This window comes from Brachypodium distachyon, chromosome 1 (assembly GCF_000005505.3).
Source record: "Brachypodium distachyon strain Bd21 chromosome 1, Brachypodium_distachyon_v3.0, whole genome shotgun sequence".
Lineage (NCBI taxonomy): Eukaryota > Viridiplantae > Streptophyta > Magnoliopsida > Poales > Poaceae > Brachypodium > Brachypodium distachyon.
The window spans coordinates 54,550,019-54,573,428 of NC_016131.3; the positions used below are offsets into that span (position 1 = coordinate 54,550,019).

At 48.4% G+C, this 23,410-nt stretch overlaps 2 protein-coding genes across 2 annotated transcripts; both read left to right on the forward strand.

The window, feature by feature from the left end:
• Window positions 1-843: 843 nt before the first annotated feature.
• Window positions 844-2,029, forward strand: LOC100842676. Its single transcript, XM_003557462.4, has one exon. It carries the CDS (start codon window positions 995-997, stop codon window positions 1,550-1,552), a length of 558 nt encoding a protein of 185 aa, XP_003557510.1. The 5' UTR covers window positions 844-994; the 3' UTR covers window positions 1,553-2,029.
• A 10,416-nt stretch (window positions 2,030-12,445) lies between these two features.
• LOC100842982 lies at window positions 12,446-13,547 on the forward strand. The gene has a single exon (XM_003557463.4). It carries the CDS (start codon window positions 12,578-12,580, stop codon window positions 13,112-13,114), a length of 537 nt encoding a protein of 178 aa, XP_003557511.1. The 5' UTR covers window positions 12,446-12,577; the 3' UTR covers window positions 13,115-13,547.
• The last annotated feature ends 9,863 nt before the right edge of the window (window positions 13,548-23,410 follow it).

A 23,410-nucleotide genomic window follows, 5' to 3' on the forward strand; every position in this document is an offset into this window, starting at 1 on the left:
ACACGTACGTCCATATCGCGCGAACTCCCGATCGAGAAAACAAATTGCGCGCTGCTGCTGCGTTTGGCTAGCGGCTAGCCTAGCGTAGCTAACTAGCACGCGTGTACCACCGGCTCGCCGTGCGTGGCAACTGCACGGGGCTGGTCGGCTGGAGCTATATCGAATCGAGCTAGGCTGTAGCTGAAACGCACACGAGTTTCCGCGAAACCGTTTGCTGCGTATCGTCATCTCGATCGCCTTTTGACTTTCGGTATACGGTACATGGGTGGATGCACGTACGGTGGCCGGCCGCCGCGAGTTTTTTCGCTTTCCTTTTCTAGCTCGATAGCACCCGTCATACACCATACTACAGATAGCTACGTTGTTCCCACACGTTCCGACGAGAGGCGGCCATGCTTTTTGCAATGTTGATACGAGTGAGTATGAATTAATGCACCACCGGTTTGGTCAACTACAAAAAGTACACCAGTGTGCACCACCCGACGGAAGGAGTAGGTAGTAGCGTACAATTTTTCGTACTGCGGTAAATTAACGGCAGAGGTTACACGACGAAGCTAGCCAGTCAGCACGTATTCTCCCATTAGCCCATGCACGTATGTATTCACCACGTACACGCTACTCCCCCTCCGCAGACCGCAGCAGTAAAAACAAATCCGGATTTTAAAAAGAAGAAAAATGGGAAAACAACAAAATATCCCACCGAGTCTTGGCAGGCACGCTGGCCTCGCCCCAGCCAGACGCCAGGAAACACCAGCCTGTCATGGTCCACCCACAGACCCCAGTCCCCTTCCCCAAGCAACGCGACAAACCAGCCCCTTCTTTTCTTCCTGCCTCGCCTCCTCTGCTCTGCGCTGCTCCCCCTATATATCACTGGCATTTCCCCCTCTTCTCCACCATCGCCGTCTCAGCGTCTCTCGTCTTCCCGCATCTCAAGCTCACACGGACAGGATCGCACTCTCACAACACCACGAAGCTAAGCTCGAGTCGGACGGCAATGGGGCTCTGCATGTCTAGCGGCGCGGCGGTGGAAGAGTCGGCGGCGACGGCCATGGTGCTGCTTCCGACGGGGGAGCTCCGTGAGTACCCGCCCCCGGCCACGGCGGAGCGCGCGCTGGAGGACTTCGCCTCCGGGGAGAAAGGGTGGTTCCTGTGCGACGCCGACGCGATGGGCTTCGAAGGCCCCGTACCAGCGGTGGACGGCGCCAAGGAGCTCCGCCCAGGGCAGATCTACTTCGTGCTCCCCGCCGATGCGCGCAAGAATGGGCTCCGGCGCGAGGACATCGCGGAGCTTGCCGTCAGGGCGTCCGCCGCGCTGGTTAAGAAGGCCAGCTCTGTCGGCGGCAGCGGCGGACGGCGGAGGCGCGCCGGGTCCGTGGCTCCGCTGGTGTTCGCCCCGCCGGCGGCCGAGAAGGAGGTGGACGCGTACAAGACGATCCCGGCGCTGGCGCCCAAGAGGCGGCCCCCGGTTTCGCGCGCCATGAGCGCCGGCAGGATGCAGCCGCGGTTCGCCCCCGATCTCAGCGCCATCCCCGAGTGCGACACCAGTGAGTGATCCATAGATCGGAGATGGCGTTCCGCTGCGGAATTGATCGAATCTCGAAATGGAGAACGCAGATTCGGCGATTCGAAGTTTCCAAGCTCCAACGGGCGACGACATCCGGGAGATAACAGAGGAAACAGAGCAAGGAAGATGGCAAATCGGCCACTGATGTCGCCAAACCAGAACAACACGGAGAGAGGGCAGCCGTTGGGTTCAGCCTGATCTGACGGACGGTGCTGGCTCCGCGCACAGGAGGGCGTATCTATCTCATCATCTTTTCAGTGTGGGGGTGATTAGCATCTGTAATTTGTAGGAACAGAACCAAATTTTGCAAAGAGGACGAATTCCATAAAAAAAAGAGTTGTGAATATGTATGCTATCCGGCTTTGGCAGTCGCTCCCTCTCATATTTCATTTGGAAAGTTTGTGTAGTCAGTCATGTTTTGCACTTTGTGTGGGCATAGCTACGATGGTTGATGGGACTGTCTTATTTTAAATGTTTCATGTTATTTAGAAAAGATAACAAAAGAATTATCTTTTCTTAATGTTGCGACGGTTACTCTTTGCACTTTCTTGTCTTCCTCTTAATTCAGCAGAACTCTGCATTCTGATTTGTCGCGATCCATCCATCCAGCTTCATCTCAAGTCACATCAACCTTTTTTTACTCTTTCTCTTTTTTTGACACAGATACATTAATATTTGTGAAAATTTGAATACTTATTAGTGCTACATGTTGTTACTGCTAACCGATGGATTGTCTGCTCTGCAGTACAAAATGCACTGTGCATGGCATGGGTTTCTCATTCCTGTGGCTGATGCTCAGTAACTAATTAACAAACATCACATCAGTATTAAGTTTTGCAGTCCTTCTCGGCATTTTCTTTTGCATCACGCCATCACGTGCAAACCACCATATACCACTTGCACAAAAGAAATGCAGCACGTGGTAAAGAAATATCTATGGCGACTCAATAGACTGAGCTTTCCGGACTGGCCTGGGGTGGTGTGCCCCCGATCGGTGGATGCACCAACAGAAACAAAAACCAATAATGCACATTGCAACTCTGCATAGTAGCAGTGCATGTATATGTGCTCCGTCCGATATTTAGAGATCGTGCTTTGAATTCGGTCGACATGAGTAGTTGCAACGAACCTCGTACCTTATTGTCGTCTGATCGGCTCTCTGATGTTTGATTATTATCTTCAGGTTCAGAGAATGTTGCTCTTCCAGAAAAGTACTCGATCGTACCTGTTTTTTCTTTTTCAGAGAAAGAAGTATTCGTATTTGTAGCAAGCAGTGTACGCGGGTATAGTGCTGTATTAAAGAATGTTGGAAATACGGTACGGAGTAAGATCGTGCGGGGAGCAGAGAAATATGGATGTGTTATGTGTACGTACGGCCTGATATTGTTTGGTCGATGAACCAAGCGACAGGATCATATCCAACCGAAGAACGTGCGGAGAAGCTACGAAAACTATATAGATTGGTGTTATTGATATAACACTGTGATATATGAACAATACTCCACCCGATCTATAATAAGTATCGCTGATTTAGTACAAAATTGTACTCTCTCCGATTTATAAAGTGTCATCCATATTGTGCTAAGTTAGTACAATTTTTGTATTAAGTGAACGACATTTTTTATGCATCGGAGGAAGTAATAAAATTATAATATATCAGCGACACTTATTATGAATCGTAGAGACTGTATTTATTGATATATGGATTAAAAAAATGCATGGGTCTGAATGGATGCCACATGGTAGCGGTAAATGTGACCTTCGCCTATTGGTGATCGACGTTGATACCACGGACACACGATCCGTCGGTCGTTTGGATGGTTTTTGTTAATTATAACTACTAGCTACCAGTGGTATATTATGTAGGGTGTGGCTATTTGTTAGTCTCCTGGTTCTTAAGGAAATACCTTAAATCTCATATGTATTAGACCCTAAAATTAAGATCTCAGGGTCATCATCACTCTCCCATCTCTCAAGTGCTCTACATTAAGATCTGACGGACAAACACGTCGACTTATCTCTAACTAAAATCAGACGACTTCTCAATAGCGATTTTTTATCCTGCGTGATACCGATGAATTGCTTTGCAGGTCACTTTCAGTGATGATCTAGGATTTACAATCTATGATACCACCTCCGCGCAAAATATAATTGTGCCGCACAAATATCAAAGATACAAATCATAAGTTTAAGTTTTGTCAAACTTACAATTTGGATTAATACTTTTAATGCAAACAAAAGTTATCCTAGCTTACCGAAATGACTGAAATTTGGAGTCGAGAAAGAAGTACTTCAAAGGAAGCTATATTTGGAAACTGAGATACCAATATACACATAAGATAAGGGCTTATTCGGTTCATAAGAATTTGAAACCAAAGGGATAAGAAAAGTAGAGGACCGTAGTGCCTTAGGAATTTAAAATGAGGTCCTACCTAATGCTTAAAATCCTTAGGAATTGGGCTAATTTGGACTCATTCCTTAGGAATCTAACACTTTCATTCTTATACGAATGCTACGCATAGGAAAAATTCCTAAGGGTTGAAATCCTGTAAAATTCCTATGAGATTCATTCAAACCGAATCCTTAGGCCCCGCTTGGGAGCATTGTAAAAACTTCCACCCGTAGATGCTTACGAGCGCAAATCTGTGTGTACGAATGAAACTCCTGCAATTTATTTTCCTTGTAAAACCGATGTTTGGAAGAAAACGATGGAGCAGAAGCTGAGCGACTGTATCGATGAAGTACTTGAAGAAGCCAGCTTGATGAATGTGGCCGCACTGTCGTCGAGCACCAGCAGGAGCTGGACGGATCCACGGAGGAGCGGACGAGGCACCGGCAAGCTAGGGTCGAAGGAGAGCGACGCTAGGCGCGCACCACTTGAAGACCCCGCCAGCGGCGGAGAGCTCCGCGGCCATGCGGCGATTGCGGCAGACATCGCGAGCAGAGGAGTGTCGGACGGGTACCGGCAAGCTGCGGTCAAAGGAGAATCTGCCAGCGGCCGAGAGCTCCACGGGCGAGCATGACGTGCGGTGGTGTCGCCCCTCGTCGCCGGTGCGTGCTTTCTAGGGTTCTTTCCCGTCGCTGGCGGCGCCTTTCGTCTCTCGATAAGTCCATGAAAGTTTTTCGGACCTGCCCACCTCCGTAGTTGTTTTCGGATGTTTTGGGCCGAAACCGTGCGGAAAGAGAAACGAAAACGCCCATCCAAGCGGGATTTTGGGCTTGGGACGAATTTTTTCCAGCCCCCACTAAGACGCCGGTATTTTCGCTCGAAACCGGTCTTCCAATCAAGCCCTTAGGATTTTTTTTTTCGGAGGGCACACCATGCATCCGCCTATGCGGAGGTACGAAACTGTAATCACACCACAGTACGGAGTACACGACAACAAAAATGTTATGCAGCGGCACACAGATTACAGTTTTCAAATCAACCGCTTGATGAAAATCAAACAAAATGCATCCTACACGGCCAAAACGTCCGGTCCGACCAACATTATTGGCCGGCACCGGCAGCGTCGGCCCAGACCCCCTATATCGACTCGCATCAAATTATTTGGTTAATTAGAGGCAGTTAATTATCACGTCCCCACGCAACCGCTTGCTGGCTTGATTAATTAGAGACCTGCAAGACGACAGGCCGTGCCTACCATGTGACCTACGTGGCCAAACGGAGGCGAGAGGTTCCTGGAGTACGTAGACAATGCCTGCAGCTGGGCCCGGATGCGTATTCGACCTTGGCGTTGGAGCGCATGCACGAAGCCACGTACGTCTCCAGATGCAGCGTAAAAGATCCTGGCCCAGGGTGCTCCAGCTACCAAACGCAAATGCATCGCACTCGTTTTTCCTACTGTATTCTAAACGGGACAGATCTGCACCGATATTATTTTTTCCAATCATTCCTTCACTTTGGACGATACGATGCATACAGGATCTATCGATGTACTGCTGCACAGTGCTGGCCCGGCGGAGCAGCGATTTAGTACGTCCTTGGCTCCTTGCTCATGATATGCATGCATGCAAGTTAAGTGCCGACCAGACCAAGACCAATTATATAGGACTATCAATCTGTTGTCGACGGCACATGTTTCCCGTTCTCTCCTGATTGTTCTCGGTGCTGGGCGCCTGTTACAGCTGCCAGACGAGACGTGCAGGGTAGCATTAGTATTTTTGTTTTCGGGGTAGCAGCAGGAGTAATTTGATAGTACGTCTTTGGTTAGTTGTGCTGACCCCATACATTGTGTGATTCGAGCAGAGACACGTCGGTAGGTGGCTCGATCTGCTGCATGCATGCATGCGTGGGTCGGATGAACAGCACGCTAGCTTGCCAAAGCAAACGTAGCGCCTGCATGCATTCGTTTGGATGGATGCTACTGTACGACGCGACGTGTCACGTTCATTTTATATGAGAAAGCTTATTTTCGGACGACTGTTTATTCGTCAATATAAAGAAACCAAAATTTTAAACATTAATCCAAAGTACTCCCTTCAGACGCTTTTTAGAAATAGATACATTCATTTTTTAACAAATTTGTGACAAAAATTATGAAACAGTATTTTAAAAACTCGATATTTTCGCTCATGCTTCATTCTGGTTTCATGCACGGAAACTGTGCGCGCTCTTGCTGCGAGTAGCTAGAACGTGTACGGTGTGCAGGCGCGCGGCGGGCCGCCGGGGGCCACTGGCTCCTGGTGCTAGAGAGCTAGATCGAGCTAGCTCCAGCTGAAACGCACACGAGTTTCTTCGAAAACCGTTTGCTCAGCTCCATCATCTCGACCGCCTTTTGACTTTACTCGGCGCCCGGCCGCCGCGGGGTTTTCACTCTGCTTTTCCATCATACCATTGATATAGCTACGTTTGCTCCTACACGTTCCGCGAGACAGACGGGGATATATGCTTTTGCCCGGTTCACCAATCGAGTATGAATGATCAATTGCTACTTTGGTCAGGTTATAAAGGAGTACACTAGTGCACCGCGCACTACTCCAAAACGAGGCAAAAAGGTTTGCCAATAAACAAAGAAAATTGCTTCGAGAATAAGGAACCCAAATGCTTCGATCCGGCCATCGCTCAAGAAGGATTAATTTTGAGAGTTTTTCCGGTACCCTGTACTCCATAGGAGTCGATGGAGTACCAACATAATTTGACCGCCCGATTTGAAAGGGTATTATCTATAATTTTTAACAATATATTAAATTGGAGTTGGTGGCGATGGTACGGACGTCGCGGTACGTCACTTCATCGGAATTACGAACCTGCCACCGTTGTCCCACGCGCCTTTAATCCCGGCTCCGGCGGTCCTCAAGTGCAGAAAAAACACGTACCGTCCAAAAAAGAAAAGAAAAAACAACATATCCCTCCTCGCTCCTCTCCTACGAATCTCACCCCCACTCATGCCCGATCCGGATCTCGCCGCCGCCCTTCGGATCTCGCCAGCGCCCGCTGCCGTTCTTTCTTGGTCGCCTCCACCAGCTCGTGCGCGTCGACGGCGTCCGTGTGTGGAAGGTGGCTGCGGACCCGCGGCTCTGTCGCGCACCCCAACCGCCGTCTCCACCGGCTCGTGCGCGCCGGTGGCTCCCCGCGGGACTTGGACGGCGATGGGATGAGCCTGATGCCGGGATGGCGGTGGCCTCGCGCAAGGCAGCAGGTACCGCGTCGGCGCGAACCACCGGTGGCCCTCCCAATTGGCAGTGGCATGCGGCGACCAGTGGCCAGACACGATGTGTGGGCGGTGAACGGGCGGATAAGGCTGCGAGAGGGCGCAGGCGGGCGACGCATAGGCGTACCAGGTGGCAAGTGGGAGTTCACTGTCGATCAGGATCTTCTTCGTTTCCTTGGCTGCCTCAAAAGCCAGGCTTCCACGGGGATTGGTCATAGCCGGCAGGCCAATCTGTGCCGACTGAGCCAACGCAACAGTTTCTTGCAACTTCTTCTTCTCGCCAGCGATAACGAGTGACTCGGCCAAAGCAGACCCTGCCGCCGCGCACTCCATTGAGCGCTTGTAGTTGCCAGTAATGGTTATGGTACCATTTGGTCCCCGCATCTTCATCTTCAGATAGCCAATGTGGGTTGTCGCCATAAATTTGGCCAATGCCGGTCTACAAAGCAGCGCATGGTACGGACTGCTGAGGTCCACCACTTCGAACACTAAATTCTCGGTTCAACAGTCCTCCCTGGTGTCGAATAAGACGTCAACTCGGATCTTACCTACTGGGGCAAAAGATACTCCCGGCACAATACCATGAAAGGTAGTCCGGCTAGGCTCAAACATGTTATAAGTAATGCCGAGTTTGAGCATCGTGTCCTGGTACATGATATTTATGCTGCTCCCATTAGCGATGAGAACCCGAGTGAACTTGACGTTAATGTCTGGCCCAATGAGCGTTAGATCAACCACTAGAGCATAACCACCAGGATTTGGCATGACCTTGGAATGATCTGCCCGGCTCCAATTGAGCTCTTGTTCTGACCAGTACATAAACTTCGGCACCGCCGGCATAACAGCATTGACTTCCATCTCCCGCCTGCACTGACTCTGCTTATCAGTCGGCTTCGTGATAAAGATCATGTAGCTCTGGTGGTGCTCCTTGTACTCATTTCTTCTGGCATATTCTAGGATACCTTGGTCTTCCACCTGGTTGACAGCATTATTCGCCGGAGGGGGTCCCTGGATCTGAGCGTTAGCGCCTGTGAGCGGTGGGGGAGGGGGCAGCCGACTTGCCTCGCCCTTCTTAGCCCGCTGCATCCAGCTGCATTGCCGAGTTGTGTGATTCGCCGGTTTGCTGGGGTTAGTCGTGTGAAAACGACAAGGCTGATCCAGCATTTTCTGCTTATCTTGCCAGGGCTTCTTTTGCTCTCCCTTCTTGGCCCACTGCTGATTCCCAGTCTTTTGACGCTGGCTAAAGCCGGCATCAGGTTGATCCTGAATTGCGGCGACATGAGCTGGCCCGTACCGGTAATCCGGCCTGTCGTCACTTCTCTTGTTGCGGTGATCTTGATGATCATTCCTCCGGAATGCCCCAGCAAGATTGTATGTCGGCTGCTCTCTTTGCGGTTCTACCGGCATCAGCGATGGCTGAGTCGGGTCACCGAGTGCATACATGTCGGCGATCTTGATCATTTCGGACAGAATGGCCGGCATTTCTCTTTGCAGCTTCTGCCATATAACATGCTGCCATGCCGACATCCTTGAGCAAACCATGCTATGGCCTGCGATTCCACTATCCCTTCACAAGAGTTGCGGAGGTTGTTCCATCTCGTCAGGTAATCCCGGTCAGTCTCGTTGTCCTTTTGCTTGCATATGGACAGCTGCTGAGGGTGATTAGGCCTCTTGTAAGTGCAGGTGAAATTGCTGACAAAAGCTTCTTCAAAGTCTATCCAGCAATTGATGCTACCTTCCGGCAAATTGTTCAGCCAGATCCTGGCTGGGCCTACCAGCATCTGGGGTACATAGCGTACCGCCTATTGCGATTGCTGCCTGCCACATGCACCCAGTGACACAGTCTTCCAACCAATCTTCCGGCTTAGTACTGCCGTCATATGTTCTCGTACCCCTGGGCAGCTGGAAACCCTGGGCTGGTGTCTCCCTCATGATCCGGTGCGCGAAACAACGCGGTCCCGAAGGGCCTTGTTCTTCCAAAAACTCCGATAAATAGATTATGTTGAGCCAGTGCCGGGCATCCAGCGGCGACACTTGCATGTTCCCTACCCGGGCTCCGAGCGGGCCGAGATTATCACGTTCTCGCCTGAGATAACCTTCATCACCCATGGCCGAGTACCCGTCATCGTAATGGTCTGGCCGGTTTTCACCTCGATACAGGGGGTTGCGCCCGACACCCTGATGTCCTACAACAGTATTGGGTGCCGGACCCCGAGGTTGGTGTCCATGACCGGCCGAGTGACGCTCTTGCTGGTCTCGGCGATTGTTGCCGAGACGCAGATCACTTTGGCTGTCATCGACTCTCCTGACCATTTGCTTCTCGGCCAAGGCCAGATCATAACGCTCTAGTCACTTATCTTGGCCTGAGTTGACACTCTTGTCTCTCTTGCCACCAGGGGAGGAGGCTTGTTTGTCAACCCGGCCATCAGCGCCCCCGGCCGAGTGAATGACTTGAGATGCACCGGGCTTGCCGTGCACCCTCATGTATGCCTCATTCTGCTCGTTAGCTGTGCGGAGCAACTACTTTACGCGCAACTGCTGCAATCGGAGCGTCTCTCCCGTGAGATTTGGCAACTCTTCTGCTGCAGCCTCGGCGGGCTTGAGATTTTTAACAGGAGTGTTGTATTTCGGCTTCAGTGTCGAGGCAAAACTTGCCGACACCGCGGGCATCCCCCTGCCATCTCTAGCTATCTCGGTTCAGGTTCCTGCCACGGTTATGCACTTCCCCGACTAGGCTAGGGTTAGTCAATGCGGTAGAATTGAGACCATGGGTTTTGTTATACTCACGGAGCGAAATATCAAGCTCTTGCCGAGCACGAGCCACGTCGACAGCTTCTTGCAGCAGTTTCTGGCGCTCCAACTCCAACTCAGCCTGCAGCTGGGCCGAGTTAGCGTTTGACGCCACCGGCGCGGTCTGCCGTTCGATGGCGGCCTGGAGCTGAGTCAGCTTTGGCGGCAGAGCCGACGTGCCGGCTTGAGCAGCTATGTTCTCCGGCTTCTACATGGGGAACTTCGCCGTTCTGCCGGATTTGCTTGGGACCGCGCTACTCTCTGCAGCGCCGTTGCCAGCATCAACCCCGTGAGCCGTCACCATGACCTCCTCACGGCAGCGGGGCAGTCGACATGCCGGCCGCGAACCGTGCAGACAGCGGGGGGATCTTCGGCCACCCCCACCTGCTCGGGGTACCTGCAAGTACTGTCTGTGGCGACATAAACCTCATGCATGCCGAAGTTGATGAAACGTCCGGCGCAGGGAAGCGGTGCGTTGTTGAAGCGGCCGGCGTTGTTGTCGATGAAGCCCAGAGAGCCGAATCTCTGGACCAAATCGGAGACCACGCGCTCTCCGGTGACGAGGAAGCTTCCCGTCCGGATGAAAACTTCAGCCAGCGCCGCTGCTAGCCCCACGGTGGGCGCCAACTGTCGTGGTGGTGTCACGGCAAATGCCGTAGGATGGCTTATGTTGGGGCCGATAGATGAAGGAGGATCCGAAGGAGGGAGGACGTGATGAGAACCACGCACAAACACAAGAACACACACACGGTTTACTTAGGTTTGGAGCCCTCTTGTGGAGGTAAAGCTCTTACTCCTGCTTGGTTGTATTTTCCGATATATCAAGATCTACAATGGTGCTCCTTGAGCAGTTTTCTTGAGGAAAAAGATGAAGAAGGGGAAAAACCCTAGATGACTAAGTGAAGCCCCTCTCCTGGGAGGGGTAGTGCTCCTATTATGGACCGCCCAGGTCACACCGACATGTGTACCAAAGGCTAACGTTATCTTCTACGGGCCCCGTCGGGCACGTCCTTCAGTTCCCTCTGGGGCGCACGGCAGGGGACAAGGCAGCTTTACTTTTCCTGGCATCTGGCAACACGTACAGTGATCACGCGCCGGCTTCCGTCACCAATTCTCTTTCGGTGCTTCTTTGCGTAGTCGCCTAACACTGAGACGTAAGCAACGACTATTTTCCCATGATAAAGAGGGCGCTGCTTTACCTTGCGCCATGTGATAAGGATAAGGCCGTTGAGACATCTCGGCTCCGGCCGAGATCAGAGTATTCGTGCTTATCCTGCAATCACATAAGACAAGATAAACATGCCGGCATACACTTGTATGTCGGCCTAATATTAGTCTGGCTTAAAGGTGCCGGCTTTGCTTGTGGGTTCGCCTGTCTTCCGCTAATTGTGGATCTCGCGGCTGGAGGCCGTTGCATCCAATTCTAGAACACTTCAGCATAACCAATGGACTGGAATTTAGATCGAATTTAATCTTGCTTGTGTGTTGTTTGCCTGTAATTTAAGCGCAAACGGAAGACTATGTCCTTACGCAATTCATACAACCTTCATAGAATCGCTAGCGTCGGATAAAACCAGCTAGAATCCAATCGAAGGAGTCTTTGGTTAGGTCAACTTAAATTTTGATCGTGAATTTGACTATTTTAGACGAGGATTATGTCCTAGATCAAGGTACTCCTCAGCTTTTGGTAACAGTACTCCTAGATAATCAAGTTGGAGTACCAGGTAACCTTATCCATTGAATTAGAGATAATGAACGGCCCATATTAATTATGGATACCGTAAAAGAGCTCTTAATTTTTTATGTACTACAAAGTACTCTCTTCCGTACCTGATTAATTGGCGTCGACTTTTTTTCAAAAAAACCCGTGTGAATTTCCGAAATAAACTTGCAGTTCTATTGAAACTTTTGCGAAAACCCCCCTGTAAATTTTCAAAATTAAGACGCAGTCCACGTTTAATTGAAAATATGCAGTTTTATTTCGAAAATCTACACGGTTTTTTCCGCCAATTAATTAGGGTTAGGGACAGAGGGAGCAGCTTCCAAAACCGTTGCTATACTAACACTCGATAAGTTAAGTCAGACGATCAGTAATTAAGGACCACCGTACAGGCGTACAGTCCGCACCATTTTTAGAGCTCGGTACTCGAAGTATTTCTTTTTTGGGACTACGGTAAACTGCCGCGGTTACACGACACATGTCCGCCCGATGCACGCACATCACATGTACGTATTCTGACCACGTATTCCCACTCCCCAGATAGCAGCAGTAGAAACAAAATCCGGATTTATTAATTGGAAAACAACAAAATATCCCGGCAGGCACGCTGGCCTAGCCCCAGACAAACGCCAACCTGTCATGCTCCCCCCCCCCCCCCTCCCCAAGCTACCCGACAAATCCCACACTTCTTCCTCCTCCTATATATAACTGGCCTTTCCCCTTCTTCTCCACCATCGCCTTCTCAGGCACTCATCAGCGCTTCTCTTCCTCTTGCATCGCAAGCTTACACGAAGAGGATCGCACACACACGAGTCAAAGCACCTCGAAGCTCCAATTAATCAGATAGCAATGGGGCTGTGCATGTCCAGCGGCGCGGCGGCGGAGGGGCTGGCGGCGACGGCGATGGTGCTGCTGCCGACGGGGAAGCTCCGTGAGTACCCACGCGGTGCCAAAGCGGCGCAGGCGCTGGAGGACTTCGCCTCCGGGGAGAAAGGGTGGTTCCTGTGCGACGCCGACGCCATGGGGTTCGACGGCCCCGTGCCGGCTGTGGGCGGCGCCGAAGAGCTCCGCCCCGGGCAGATCTATTTCGTGCTCCCCGCCGAAGCGCGCCGGAACGGCCTCCCGCGCGAAGACATCGCCGCGCTTGCCGTAAAGGCGTCCGCCGCGCTCGTTAGCAAGGCCAACTCCGGTGGGGGCGGACGGCGGAGGCGCGCCGGGTCAGTGGCTCCGCTCGTGTTCGCCCCGCCGGCGGCCGAGAAGGAGGTGGACGCGTACAAGACCGTGCCGGCGCTGGCGCCCAAGAGGCGGCCCCCTGTTTCGCGCGCCATGAGTGCCGGCCGGATGCAGCCGCGGTTCGCACCCGATCTGGGCGCCATCCCGGAGTGAGCTATCCATCCATCGATCGGAACCGATGTAGAAGCGGAAACGGGATCACGGAGATTCGGCGATTCGAAGTTCCCGAACTTGGATTCGGGAGGCGCTCCAAGGAGCAACGGTCCTGGATTACCGGAAAACAGAGGAAACAGAGCAAGGAGGATCAGAATTGATGTCGCCACTGGCCAGCCTCGAGGAATAAAACACAGAGGGAAGCCGATGGGGGATTCCGGCTGATCCGACGGACGGTGCTCGCTCCGCGTACCGGAGGATATCTCATCATCGGTTCAGCGTGGCCGATGGGGGATTAGCATCTGTAATTTGTGGAGAGGACAAAGTCTATTAAAAATTGTGAATATGTAAAAGTTCCGGCTTCCGGTCTGAGATGTAATTCCATTTCTACAACGAATTTATAAGCTTTGCCGAAACTAAATGGAGTTATTAATACTCCTTCCGTCCCCTATTAAGTGTAGAAATATTACCAGACGTATTTACTTCCTCTGCCAATGGGATTAGCATCTATATAACATTTTTTAGTATAAATTTGAACTAAAATCACGACAAGAATTTACGATCGGATGGAGTAGTATACAGATACGTTCATATTTCGGTAAATTTGATGCTTAATAAGTATAACATGAGACGGAGGGAATATTAGCAGTTCGTTTGGAAAGTTCGTCTCCCTCCCAGATCCTTGATAATTGTGAAGATTTGCCGCTGGCTCTTGTCTTTGTGCAACCACTGTTGGAAAACAAAATAAGAAGAAAAAAAAAATCTGATTGCGTAGTATTTGCGGTGAGTACACCTTCTCAGTTTCTCCTTTGACTATTTTAAGCAAAGCATGTCTGCATTTCGATTTGCCGCAATCCATCTATCCGGCTACAATTGTGTCTCGTGAGGAGTTTGTTTGGCCGGCCTTGATTATCTACTCCCTCCGATTCAGTGGCGGAGCGTGACGGAAAGCTAAGAAGGGGCTAATTACATATCAAACAAAAGATATGCAAGAATTTTTTTTATTAGAAAATATTTGAATTAGGAGAGTACCTCCTCAAATTTTAGTTGGATTGATACAACCGTATATGTTCAGTTTAGTCGATTTACATGGTCACTGATATGGTTTAGAGAAGAAGGGAATGAGAAACAAATCGACATATATTATCTAAAAATTAACATAGACATGATATATATTAGGGCACATTTGAGAGGTTTTCTGAATTATAGTTTGAATTATAGGACAACTATAATATGAGACGGAGATTAATTAAACTAGATAATGTCCCGCACGTTGTTTTGGAAAATTTTAGTTAACATACATGATACATGAGTGAAATTGAGTAGTAACGAAAGTGTATTCAAAATTGAAAACATAAAATGAAATTGTATGATAAACTCTTCACTTAGTGGGATAACTTGACGGAAAGTAGCATGCATGCATGCATGTGCAAAAAATACGAGTTTCTTACTAAATAGTGTGAACAAATTAATGATGTGGTATACTTGCATATTGAGAAAAATCAAGTAGTAGGGTTCTCCTACTTAGATTTAAAAGATTATGTTCGATCTGTTGATTAATGTGGATCTGTTGATTAATGTGGTTGAGTCTTTTTTTTAGAAAAAACCAAAGCCATATCATGATAACTTTATTGATTGGAAAATAAGCTTACATTAGTAGCTAACAAACTCAAAATAAAAGACGGCGGATACTAAAGCCAATCAGAACGCTGAGACCCAACCGCCTCTCTAGCTAAACTATCAGCAACTAAATTACTCACACGCGGGCAAAGATCAAATAAAACTATATTTACGAAGCATGACCATTTTAACTAGGGGTTTTACTAATGTGGTTGAGTCTTGTTTTCCAGCCGGTTGTGCGTCTCTTTAATTGAAGAGAGCTAGGCGGCGCAACGCTGGTTGATAAATTCTTGTGCGCACTTTGCAGTTGCCTACGATTTCCTTGCTATATGTCCATGAGTCAGATGGATTATATATTCCGTAAGTGTCTACAGCTGACTAAAATCATGTGTGGTTGGTACATATACTGCTAATGCACACGAAGCATACATAGTAAACAAATATTTGCAATTTGGAAGGGGGGGTCGCAGCCCAGGTTGGCCTCCACGACCCTCCGCCAGTGCTTCGATTCATATTAATTGTCTTAAATTTGACTAAATATGTATGTATCTATGTATAAAAAACATTTAGATACATGTGATGATCGAATGGATCGAAGGAACTCTGTTTGCTGTTTGTGCTAACATCTGAAGTCATCGACCTGTTTGCTACTGCTCCAGTTACCATTAGACATGTTACTACTGCTAACCTGATTGTCAGGCTCCATCGGTCATTATCAATGTTATCTCCCCACTAGATCTATGTCTGCTCCGCAGTACTCCTGCTTTGCATCAGAAGCACGTGACGTACTGTATATGGGTTTCTCGTTCCTGTGATTGTCTGATTGATGCCCAGTAATTAACGAAGAAACATTAGCACAGTAGGATCAAGTTCTGCAGTATCCTGCAAGAGCTGTGCTCACGTGCAAACCACCATAGTCCATATACCACTTGCACACAAGAAATACAACACATGGTAGAGACATATCCATGGGCCACGGCGAGTAGCCCAGCTCAATAGAGTGAGCTTTCTAGGGTGGGGTGGGGGTGGGGTGCCCTTAGTTATCGGTGGATGCACCAACAGAAACAACACCCAAATAATGCATACTGCAAGTAGCAGTGCACCTGCGAAGTGGCACACGTACCGCACCCTGCACACTTGTCCGATAACTCTCCCTTCTTGGACATCCCTCCAAACCGTCTTTAAGAAAAGTCTGTGCATGTGCATGCATGTATACATGCCCCGTTTGATTTTTAGATATGAGTACAGTGCAACGAACCTCGTACCATATTGTCGTTTGATCGGCGCTCTGTTGGTGGATTATTAGCTCCAGATTCAGAGAATGTTGCCGGTCAAGAAAAGCATACCTATCAGCAGCAAGCAGTACCGGCTGGTCATAGAGAAATCAAGGGAATTGAGACCGTGCAGGGGGCAGAGAAATGTGGATGTGCTATGGACGGCCGGGTATTCGATGAACCGATCGAGCGATGGTGTCCATCAGAAGAAGGTACGGCGTTATTGATGATCGATGGTGGACTGGTGGTGTTTGTAAAGTTGTATACACTGTTCGGGTATGTTCTCAGTTACAATAATACTCCGTACCAGTTTGACAAGGTTTACTCAATCAACAAAGTTACTTTCTCCATCCCAAAAATAAGTGACGTGAATTTCTATAAAACTCTATAGATATTCATTGTACTTATTTCAGAATGAAGAGGTTTTATACTGAATGAACGACATTTTTATGAATCGGAAGAAGTATTATTATTGAATCTGCCGATAAATGGTTAAATCCTCCTGTCTCCTGCTGCAGAGAAAGTGTAATCACGCAACAAAAATCGATCGGTAATATCGCTGGCGGCGGAATAAACTTTCGAGTCTTCAAATCAACCACGCTGGGTGAAAAGCAAACAAGATTGCATACGCGGCCAAACCGTCCGACCAACATTATTGGCCAACCGGGCCGGAGCAGAGACCATCATCAGCTGGCCCCAGGGTTCCCCTGCAAGACGAGAGAGACGCCATGTGAGCGTGAGGACGCCTTGGGAATCGGGACCAGCCATGCCTAACTTCCTCACATACGTGGCCAAACAAAATCGGGACGTTCACGCATGGATGCATGCAGGTGGGTGCAGGCCAAGCTGGATGCATGGAGTTGGAGCGCATGCACAAGGCCACGTACCTTCTCCAGATGCAGCGTTCGAATCTAGCCGTATTCATGCGTCCTGGCTCCGCATCGCATGATCCAGCTAGCGAACGCAAATGCGCGGCACTCGGTTTTTTTTTAATTCGAACAGGTCAGATCTGCACCCCGCATCTTTATTTTTTCCAATCACCCCTTCACTTGGACGATACGGTACGGTACATACAGGATGGATCTATACACCGCAGTGCTGGCCCAGATAAACTGCGATTTGTGCTTGCCCGGCCAGTCCAATTATCATTTCTTATCGGCACGTGTTTCCCGTTCTCTCCAGATTGTTCTGGGCCTGCTAGGTCAGGTACTGCACGCATGTTACGGCTAGCTACCACCGGTGATGGCTGACGTTACGCATGGTACGCAAATAGATTTCTGTACGGGACAGAGAGGAAGAAGGTGAAGGTACCTTCACTTTGGCACGACGAGGAGCTCGACGGGGCGGCCATGTCGACAGCGAGGGAGAGAAGGCGGCGGGGAACGGCAGCGGCGGAGCTTCCCGTCGCTGTCTGCGCAAAACCCTAGATCGGTAGGGAGTGTCGGTGGGGTCGGTGGCAAACGCAGAGAACCTCGTAGTGCGTACCCCGGCCCCCACCTCTTCACATAGCGCAGCGCGACAGGGGCCCGCCAACCATATTGGGTTGGACGCCCCCGTTCAGGACGCGTCAGATCTAGACCTGGTGGGCCGTTGGGCCCACACGGCTGGGAGATCACTCTAACATTCTTTCCTTGATCTCAACTTTTTTTAACTGTATACCTTTTGCTTTACTCGTTTCACCACCGATTAGTACGTAGAGCATGTTTCATCGTCTCAACTCAATTGCCGATAGAATCAGACAGTTATGACATACCTTTTCATGTTGAAACAAATTCTGTTCTTTTCGGCCATTCTTTATCCAGAAATCATAGGCTTTTCCTTAAACCCAAGCCAACTAAGTGTTCCTTGAACACACTGGGTGGTAAGCCTTTCGTAAGCGGATCCGCAAGCATATCCTTTGTCTTTATATGCTCGAGACTTATAGTGTGATCCTGGATTTTATTTTTCACAACATAATACTTTATCTCTATTGGTTTGGTAGCATTACTCGACTTGTTGTTGTGAGTATAAAACACTGCGGGCTGATTGTCACAGTACATCTTTAGTGGTTTGTCGATACAATCCACTACTTTCAAGTCGGATATAAATTTCTTTAACCATATCGCTTGTCCCGTGGCTTCATAACATGCTATAAATTCTGCATACATCGTGGATGATGCAACTATTGACTGTTGGGATCTCCCTATGGGGTGTGCCGACCGTAGTACCCCCCCCGTCCGGATCTTGCTATCTTTATCTTTTTATCATGCTGATTTTCAACTTCAGCCTTGAATATTTTAAATTTATCCAGCGCTTCTGACCTTTCTTTTATTGGATAAATGTAACCGTAACGGGAGTAGTCGTCTGTGAATGTTATGAACGAATCATAACCATCCACACTTTTCACAGGAAATGGTCCACAAATGTCAGTGTGAATAATTTCGAGTGTGCTGGTGCTATGTATTGCACCCTTTTTTATTTGTTTTACATACTTTCCTTTAATGCAATTTACACATTGCTCTATTTCTGAGAACTCTAATGGAGGAAGAATTTCTGTTTTAACAAGTCTTTCTATTCCCCCCCCCCCTCGAAATATGGCCTAAACGACAGTGCCATAATTTCGATGATTCATTAGTCCTCTTTCTTTTCTTTTGTACTTTCTCTGACGCGGCAACATGTTCATTCACTTTACACACAGAATGTATCACGTATGGATAATAAATAAAGCTCATTGTGAAGGAAGGCAACACCCACACAATCATTATTAAACCATATGGCACACTTGCCATGTCCAAAATGACATTCATAATCAACTTTGTCCAAACGTGATACACTAATCAAGTTTCTGTGTAATTAAGGAACATAAAACACATCTCTAAGCAGAATCGTAAATCTATCAGGAAGCTCCAAGGAGATGTCGCCGACAGCCTCTAAGTCCGCTTGGACTCCATTTGCAACTTCAATGCATCTTTCGTTTCTTTGCTCCGCGTCGAACGGAATCCTTGTAAAGAATTTGCAACATGAACAGTTGCACCAGAGTCAATCCACCAAGTAGATTTCGAAAACTGTGTATACAAGGATTCATTTACAAAGGAAATGGAGCTTATACCATTGTTTGCCATGATTGACTTTAGCCATTTCAGACATTTTTTCTTCTAATGCCCGGTCTTCTTGCAGTGAAGGCATGTGTCTTTGTCCACTGGAAATGTTTTGCTGTTGCGGATGTTGCATGGGAGCTTTACCATGTGGCTTTGAAAGAGAACTTTGATTACCTTGAGGGAAGTTCTTTTTCTTATTATCCCTCACATAGTTCAGGAAACCACCATATGAGGATTTAATTATGTCATTTTCTTGCACACACATGGCCATAGTATTTTCAATATCCCACCGCTCTGGTTGCATATTGTAGTTGACAACAAAAGTGTCAAGCTCTTTTGGCAATGAAGCCATAACCAGGTGAACAAGCATTGCAGGCTTAATCTCTAGATCAGCATCCATGAGCTTCAACTTAGAAGCCATGTTGCTCATCCTGAGGATATGCTCTCTTATGCCATGTCCTCCTCCTGTGTACTTTTATGTCACCAGCTGCTTCAGCAGCTGGGTTGCATATATCTTTGAAGAACCAGTGAACTGGCTCTTTATCTTTTCAAGATACTCCCCTACGGAAGCACACTCTGCAATTGAGCCCACAATAGCGTGCTCAATTGTGTTCTTTATAAAAGCCATTTACTTTTTGTTGGTGGTGAGCCACGTTTTGTTCTCGAGTGTGTATGACATCTCCAATGGAGCATACTCCCTCTTCTTTTTCTCCCAAGCATCATCATCATCTTTTGCATCCCCGACTGGCTCTGTAGGCTTTGGTGGCTGTGGAGTGGCAACCACGCAGTCCACCTCGGCACAAACAAAGGCCAGGTTCACTTTCTTTCTCCACTCAATGTAGTTGGCACCCCTGAGGGTTGGTACGTCCTTGAGGCATCCCATCAAGTAGTACCCTCCTGAAACCACAATGACGCGAGAAGATAACAACAATCGCATGCATTAATCCAACGTTGGTCTAAATTAATTCATACAACTGTTTGTGCAATTTAATCTATGTCACCGTTGGGTAGAAAATAGAATTACTTTAACCATTAATCATGATCATGCTATTAATGACGTTGGTCAAGAAAAACAATAACACGATCATAATTAACAGAAATCACTTTTAATCATGTTCTTTTAATTTTAACAACACTTTTAAAACTATTTGCAGCGGAAACTATGAACAACATTCATAACTTTACTTTTCAGAAGCATCATTTTGCACTTTACTATTTCCTAAAACAAACATCTCGTTGGTTCAGTTTGAATAGGAGAAAAAACTAATACCAAAATTGTGCAAAAACTGAATATAAATGGTGAATCTTTTGCTTCTGAATTTTTTTTCAAGTCTTTCGGCATGGCCGGGGCAGCCCAACGGCCTGCTTGCGCACGGCCCGTCGCGGCCCAGCACATGCCCTCTTTCGCGTGCTTGCGGGCGGCCTTCTTCTCGTGCTGGGCGGCCGCGCTTCCCTTTGCCCGCTGCCCACGGCCTGTGTGCAGCCCACCAATGGCTGAGCCCCGCCGGGCGGGGTTTTCGCCCCGGATAGAAACAGGCCGAAACCCTACCTTCACCCGGCGGAAAAACCCTAACCCTGTTCTCTTTTCTTTCTTGGCGGCGGCGGCGGGATGGACTGCGGCCAGAGCCGTTGGCCGGCGAGCGGCGGCGAGCCGCCCGGCCGGCCAACTCCTCTCCCCGCCCCCTATTTCTCTTTGCCCCTATTTCTTTGACGGCGGCGGCGGAATGGACGGCCGGATTCCACCCGTCAACGACGGCGAGGAAAACGCGGCTCCACTCGCCCTACCTCCCTGTGTGGTGCTTTCGGCGCCCCCTTGGCCCCCTTGCAGGAGCGCGCGTGCACCCGAAGGTGCGCGCGTCGCCGTCAAGGGGCTCAGCGGCGGCCGCCTCTTTGCCGGCGTCCATCAATGGCCGGTGGGGGTCTTCTCCGGCGGCAAGCGGCCATGGAGACAGGGGGCCTACGGCCTCTCTGTTCTTTCTCGGGTAAGAGCTAGGGTTAGAAATTTTTCTTTTCTTTTTTATTTCCCTTTTTCTTTTCTTCTTTCTTTTTCCTCCTCTTTTCCGATGGATCTACAACTCTAGAACAGCTCTGATACCATTGATAGGTTTGCTAGGTGTAGATCGATCGGTAGAAGTTTCTGTGATTCAACTAGATTTCGGTATGGGATAGAGACAGAGAGAGAGGAAGAAGGGGAACATACCTTCACTTTGGGACGACGAGGAGCTCGACGGGGCGGCCGTGTCGACGGCGAGGGAGAGACGGCGGCGACGGCGGAGCTTCCCGTCGCTGTCTGCGCAAAACCCTAGATCGGTAGGGAGTGTCGGTGGGGTTGGTGGCAAACGCAGCGAACCTCGTAGTGCGTGCACCGGCCCCCCACCTCTTTATATAGCGCAGCACGACAGGGGCCCGCCAACCATACTGGGTTGGGCGCCCCCGATCAGGGCGCGTCAGGTCTAGGCCCGGTGGGCCGTTGGGCCCACTCGGCTGGGAGATCACTCTAACACACGGCAGCAGTGGTAATTATACAAGTTGGCCCCGATTATACTTTGGGCAACTCTTTGTTATTCGTCATTATCAAGAAAATAACCACATTTTTTAATCGCTATTTCCTCTTTCCACAAAGAAACGCGCACCCATTTCGAGATCGAATATTTGAATTTTGACCGACGATCAGACCAATAATATGTAGAGACAGAGTACTCCATCTCTTTCAAATATAGGGCCTACGCGTATCTTTAGATCGAGGATTTAACTAATGCTAATGAGTTTTACATTAGAAAAAGTATATTATTAAAATCTTTATTCTATTTTCTGTATAATTTTGCAGTACATAATCTACCTTGTATTGGTCAAATTAGCGATTTAGGGATACACGTAGGCCCTATATTTTGAAAGGAAGGGGGTATATGTTATAAAATATATACCCTTGGAAACGTTCCTAAAATCATTAGTTTAATCGTTGGTCAAAGTAAAATCTTGAAATATGTGTTTCATTTTTTGTGAAAAGTAGGAAGTATAAAGCTGGGATGATCACTTGCCTGGGCGAGGAACTTTTAGCGGAGGTGTCCATGGGATATTGTTACATGTGGCTCACATTTTAAAGTTTTCTTGATGAAACCTAGTCATGTAAAATACATCCACATGTTCACATTTTAGGATTATTTTAAAAATTTCTAATTATTATTTTAAAATTTTGGGCAACTATTTGTCCGTGGATCAAGATTTTCCATTTTGATTGTATATTATATTCACGAGTAAATACTAATAAGAAACTAAGAGGGGGATGTATTTCTAATATCAATATCAATAGACCGCAATCCACTTAAACATATTGTGTCGTGGAAAATGAGCACATGCCAACACAAGTAGAATTCAGGCCATTTTACTGCTAACGAGACCGGTGGGCAATCAAATGCCTCTCTCCTAGGTGTCAAAAAAAAGGGTGCCGCTATATTTTAGATGCCTGATTATTAAGCAAAAGATTTAAATCTAAGTTGATGAATCGGAGCTGTTCGATTAGCATCTATATTTTTATTTTTCTACTGTTCGTTCGAATCTTAAAACACAAACCATATTCAATGCCTGTGCAATCAACCTATCTGTAAATCAATAACTTAGATTTAGCAAAACCGAAAATAATATACTCCGTATTTATTTGCGTCGATAAATAAAATTTGGGATAGCCCGATTCGAAATAACTAAACGACCTATCCTGATCTACGGAATTGCTTGAGAAGAGAATCACGCCTTTCAAGTACGAAGTAGAAGAATGGTTGTCAGTGCATTACAACTTAATTTGTCGTTTGCGATCTGGATCGGAACGGTGTGTTTCGCCGCATCCAGATCGAACTCCTGATTGATGAAACACAACAACAGCAAAAAAAGAAAAGAAACCGCGTGTATTTACATGGCAACTGCGCGCCGCTCCTATTCTGGCTGGGTAGCCTGGTTAGCACGTGTAGGCCTGGTAATGGTGCGGATCAAGATGGTTGTAACGGTGGCTAATTTTTTTTAAATAATACAAATTTTTTAATCATTTTCGAAAATAATATGCGTTTTTCAAAATTTACAAAAATAATGCGACCTTGGCCTAGGCGAGGCCGAATGGGCCCACGCCGATTAGGCCCAGTCGGCCTCCGCCAGGCCGACTGCAGGCCGGCTGCCGAGCGCGCGGGCCCTCCACCCGCCAGTCAGCCTGGCCCAGGCCGACTGAAGCCCAGTCGGCTTCGCCCAGGCCGACTGGCCAGTTGGCCTCGCTGTGGCCGACTGCGGCCTGGTGGGCTCCGGGCCGGAATCTTTCCCTTTTTCTTTTTCACTTTCCCTTC

Bases quoted from the DNA above. Each gene is read 5' to 3' on its own strand.
- LOC100842676 (XM_003557462.4), top strand. From the start codon at position 995: ATGGGGCTCTGCATGTCTAGCGGCGCGGCGGTGGAAGAGTCGGCGGCG.
- LOC100842982 (XM_003557463.4), top strand. From the start codon at position 12,578: ATGGGGCTGTGCATGTCCAGCGGCGCGGCGGCGGAGGGGCTGGCGGCG.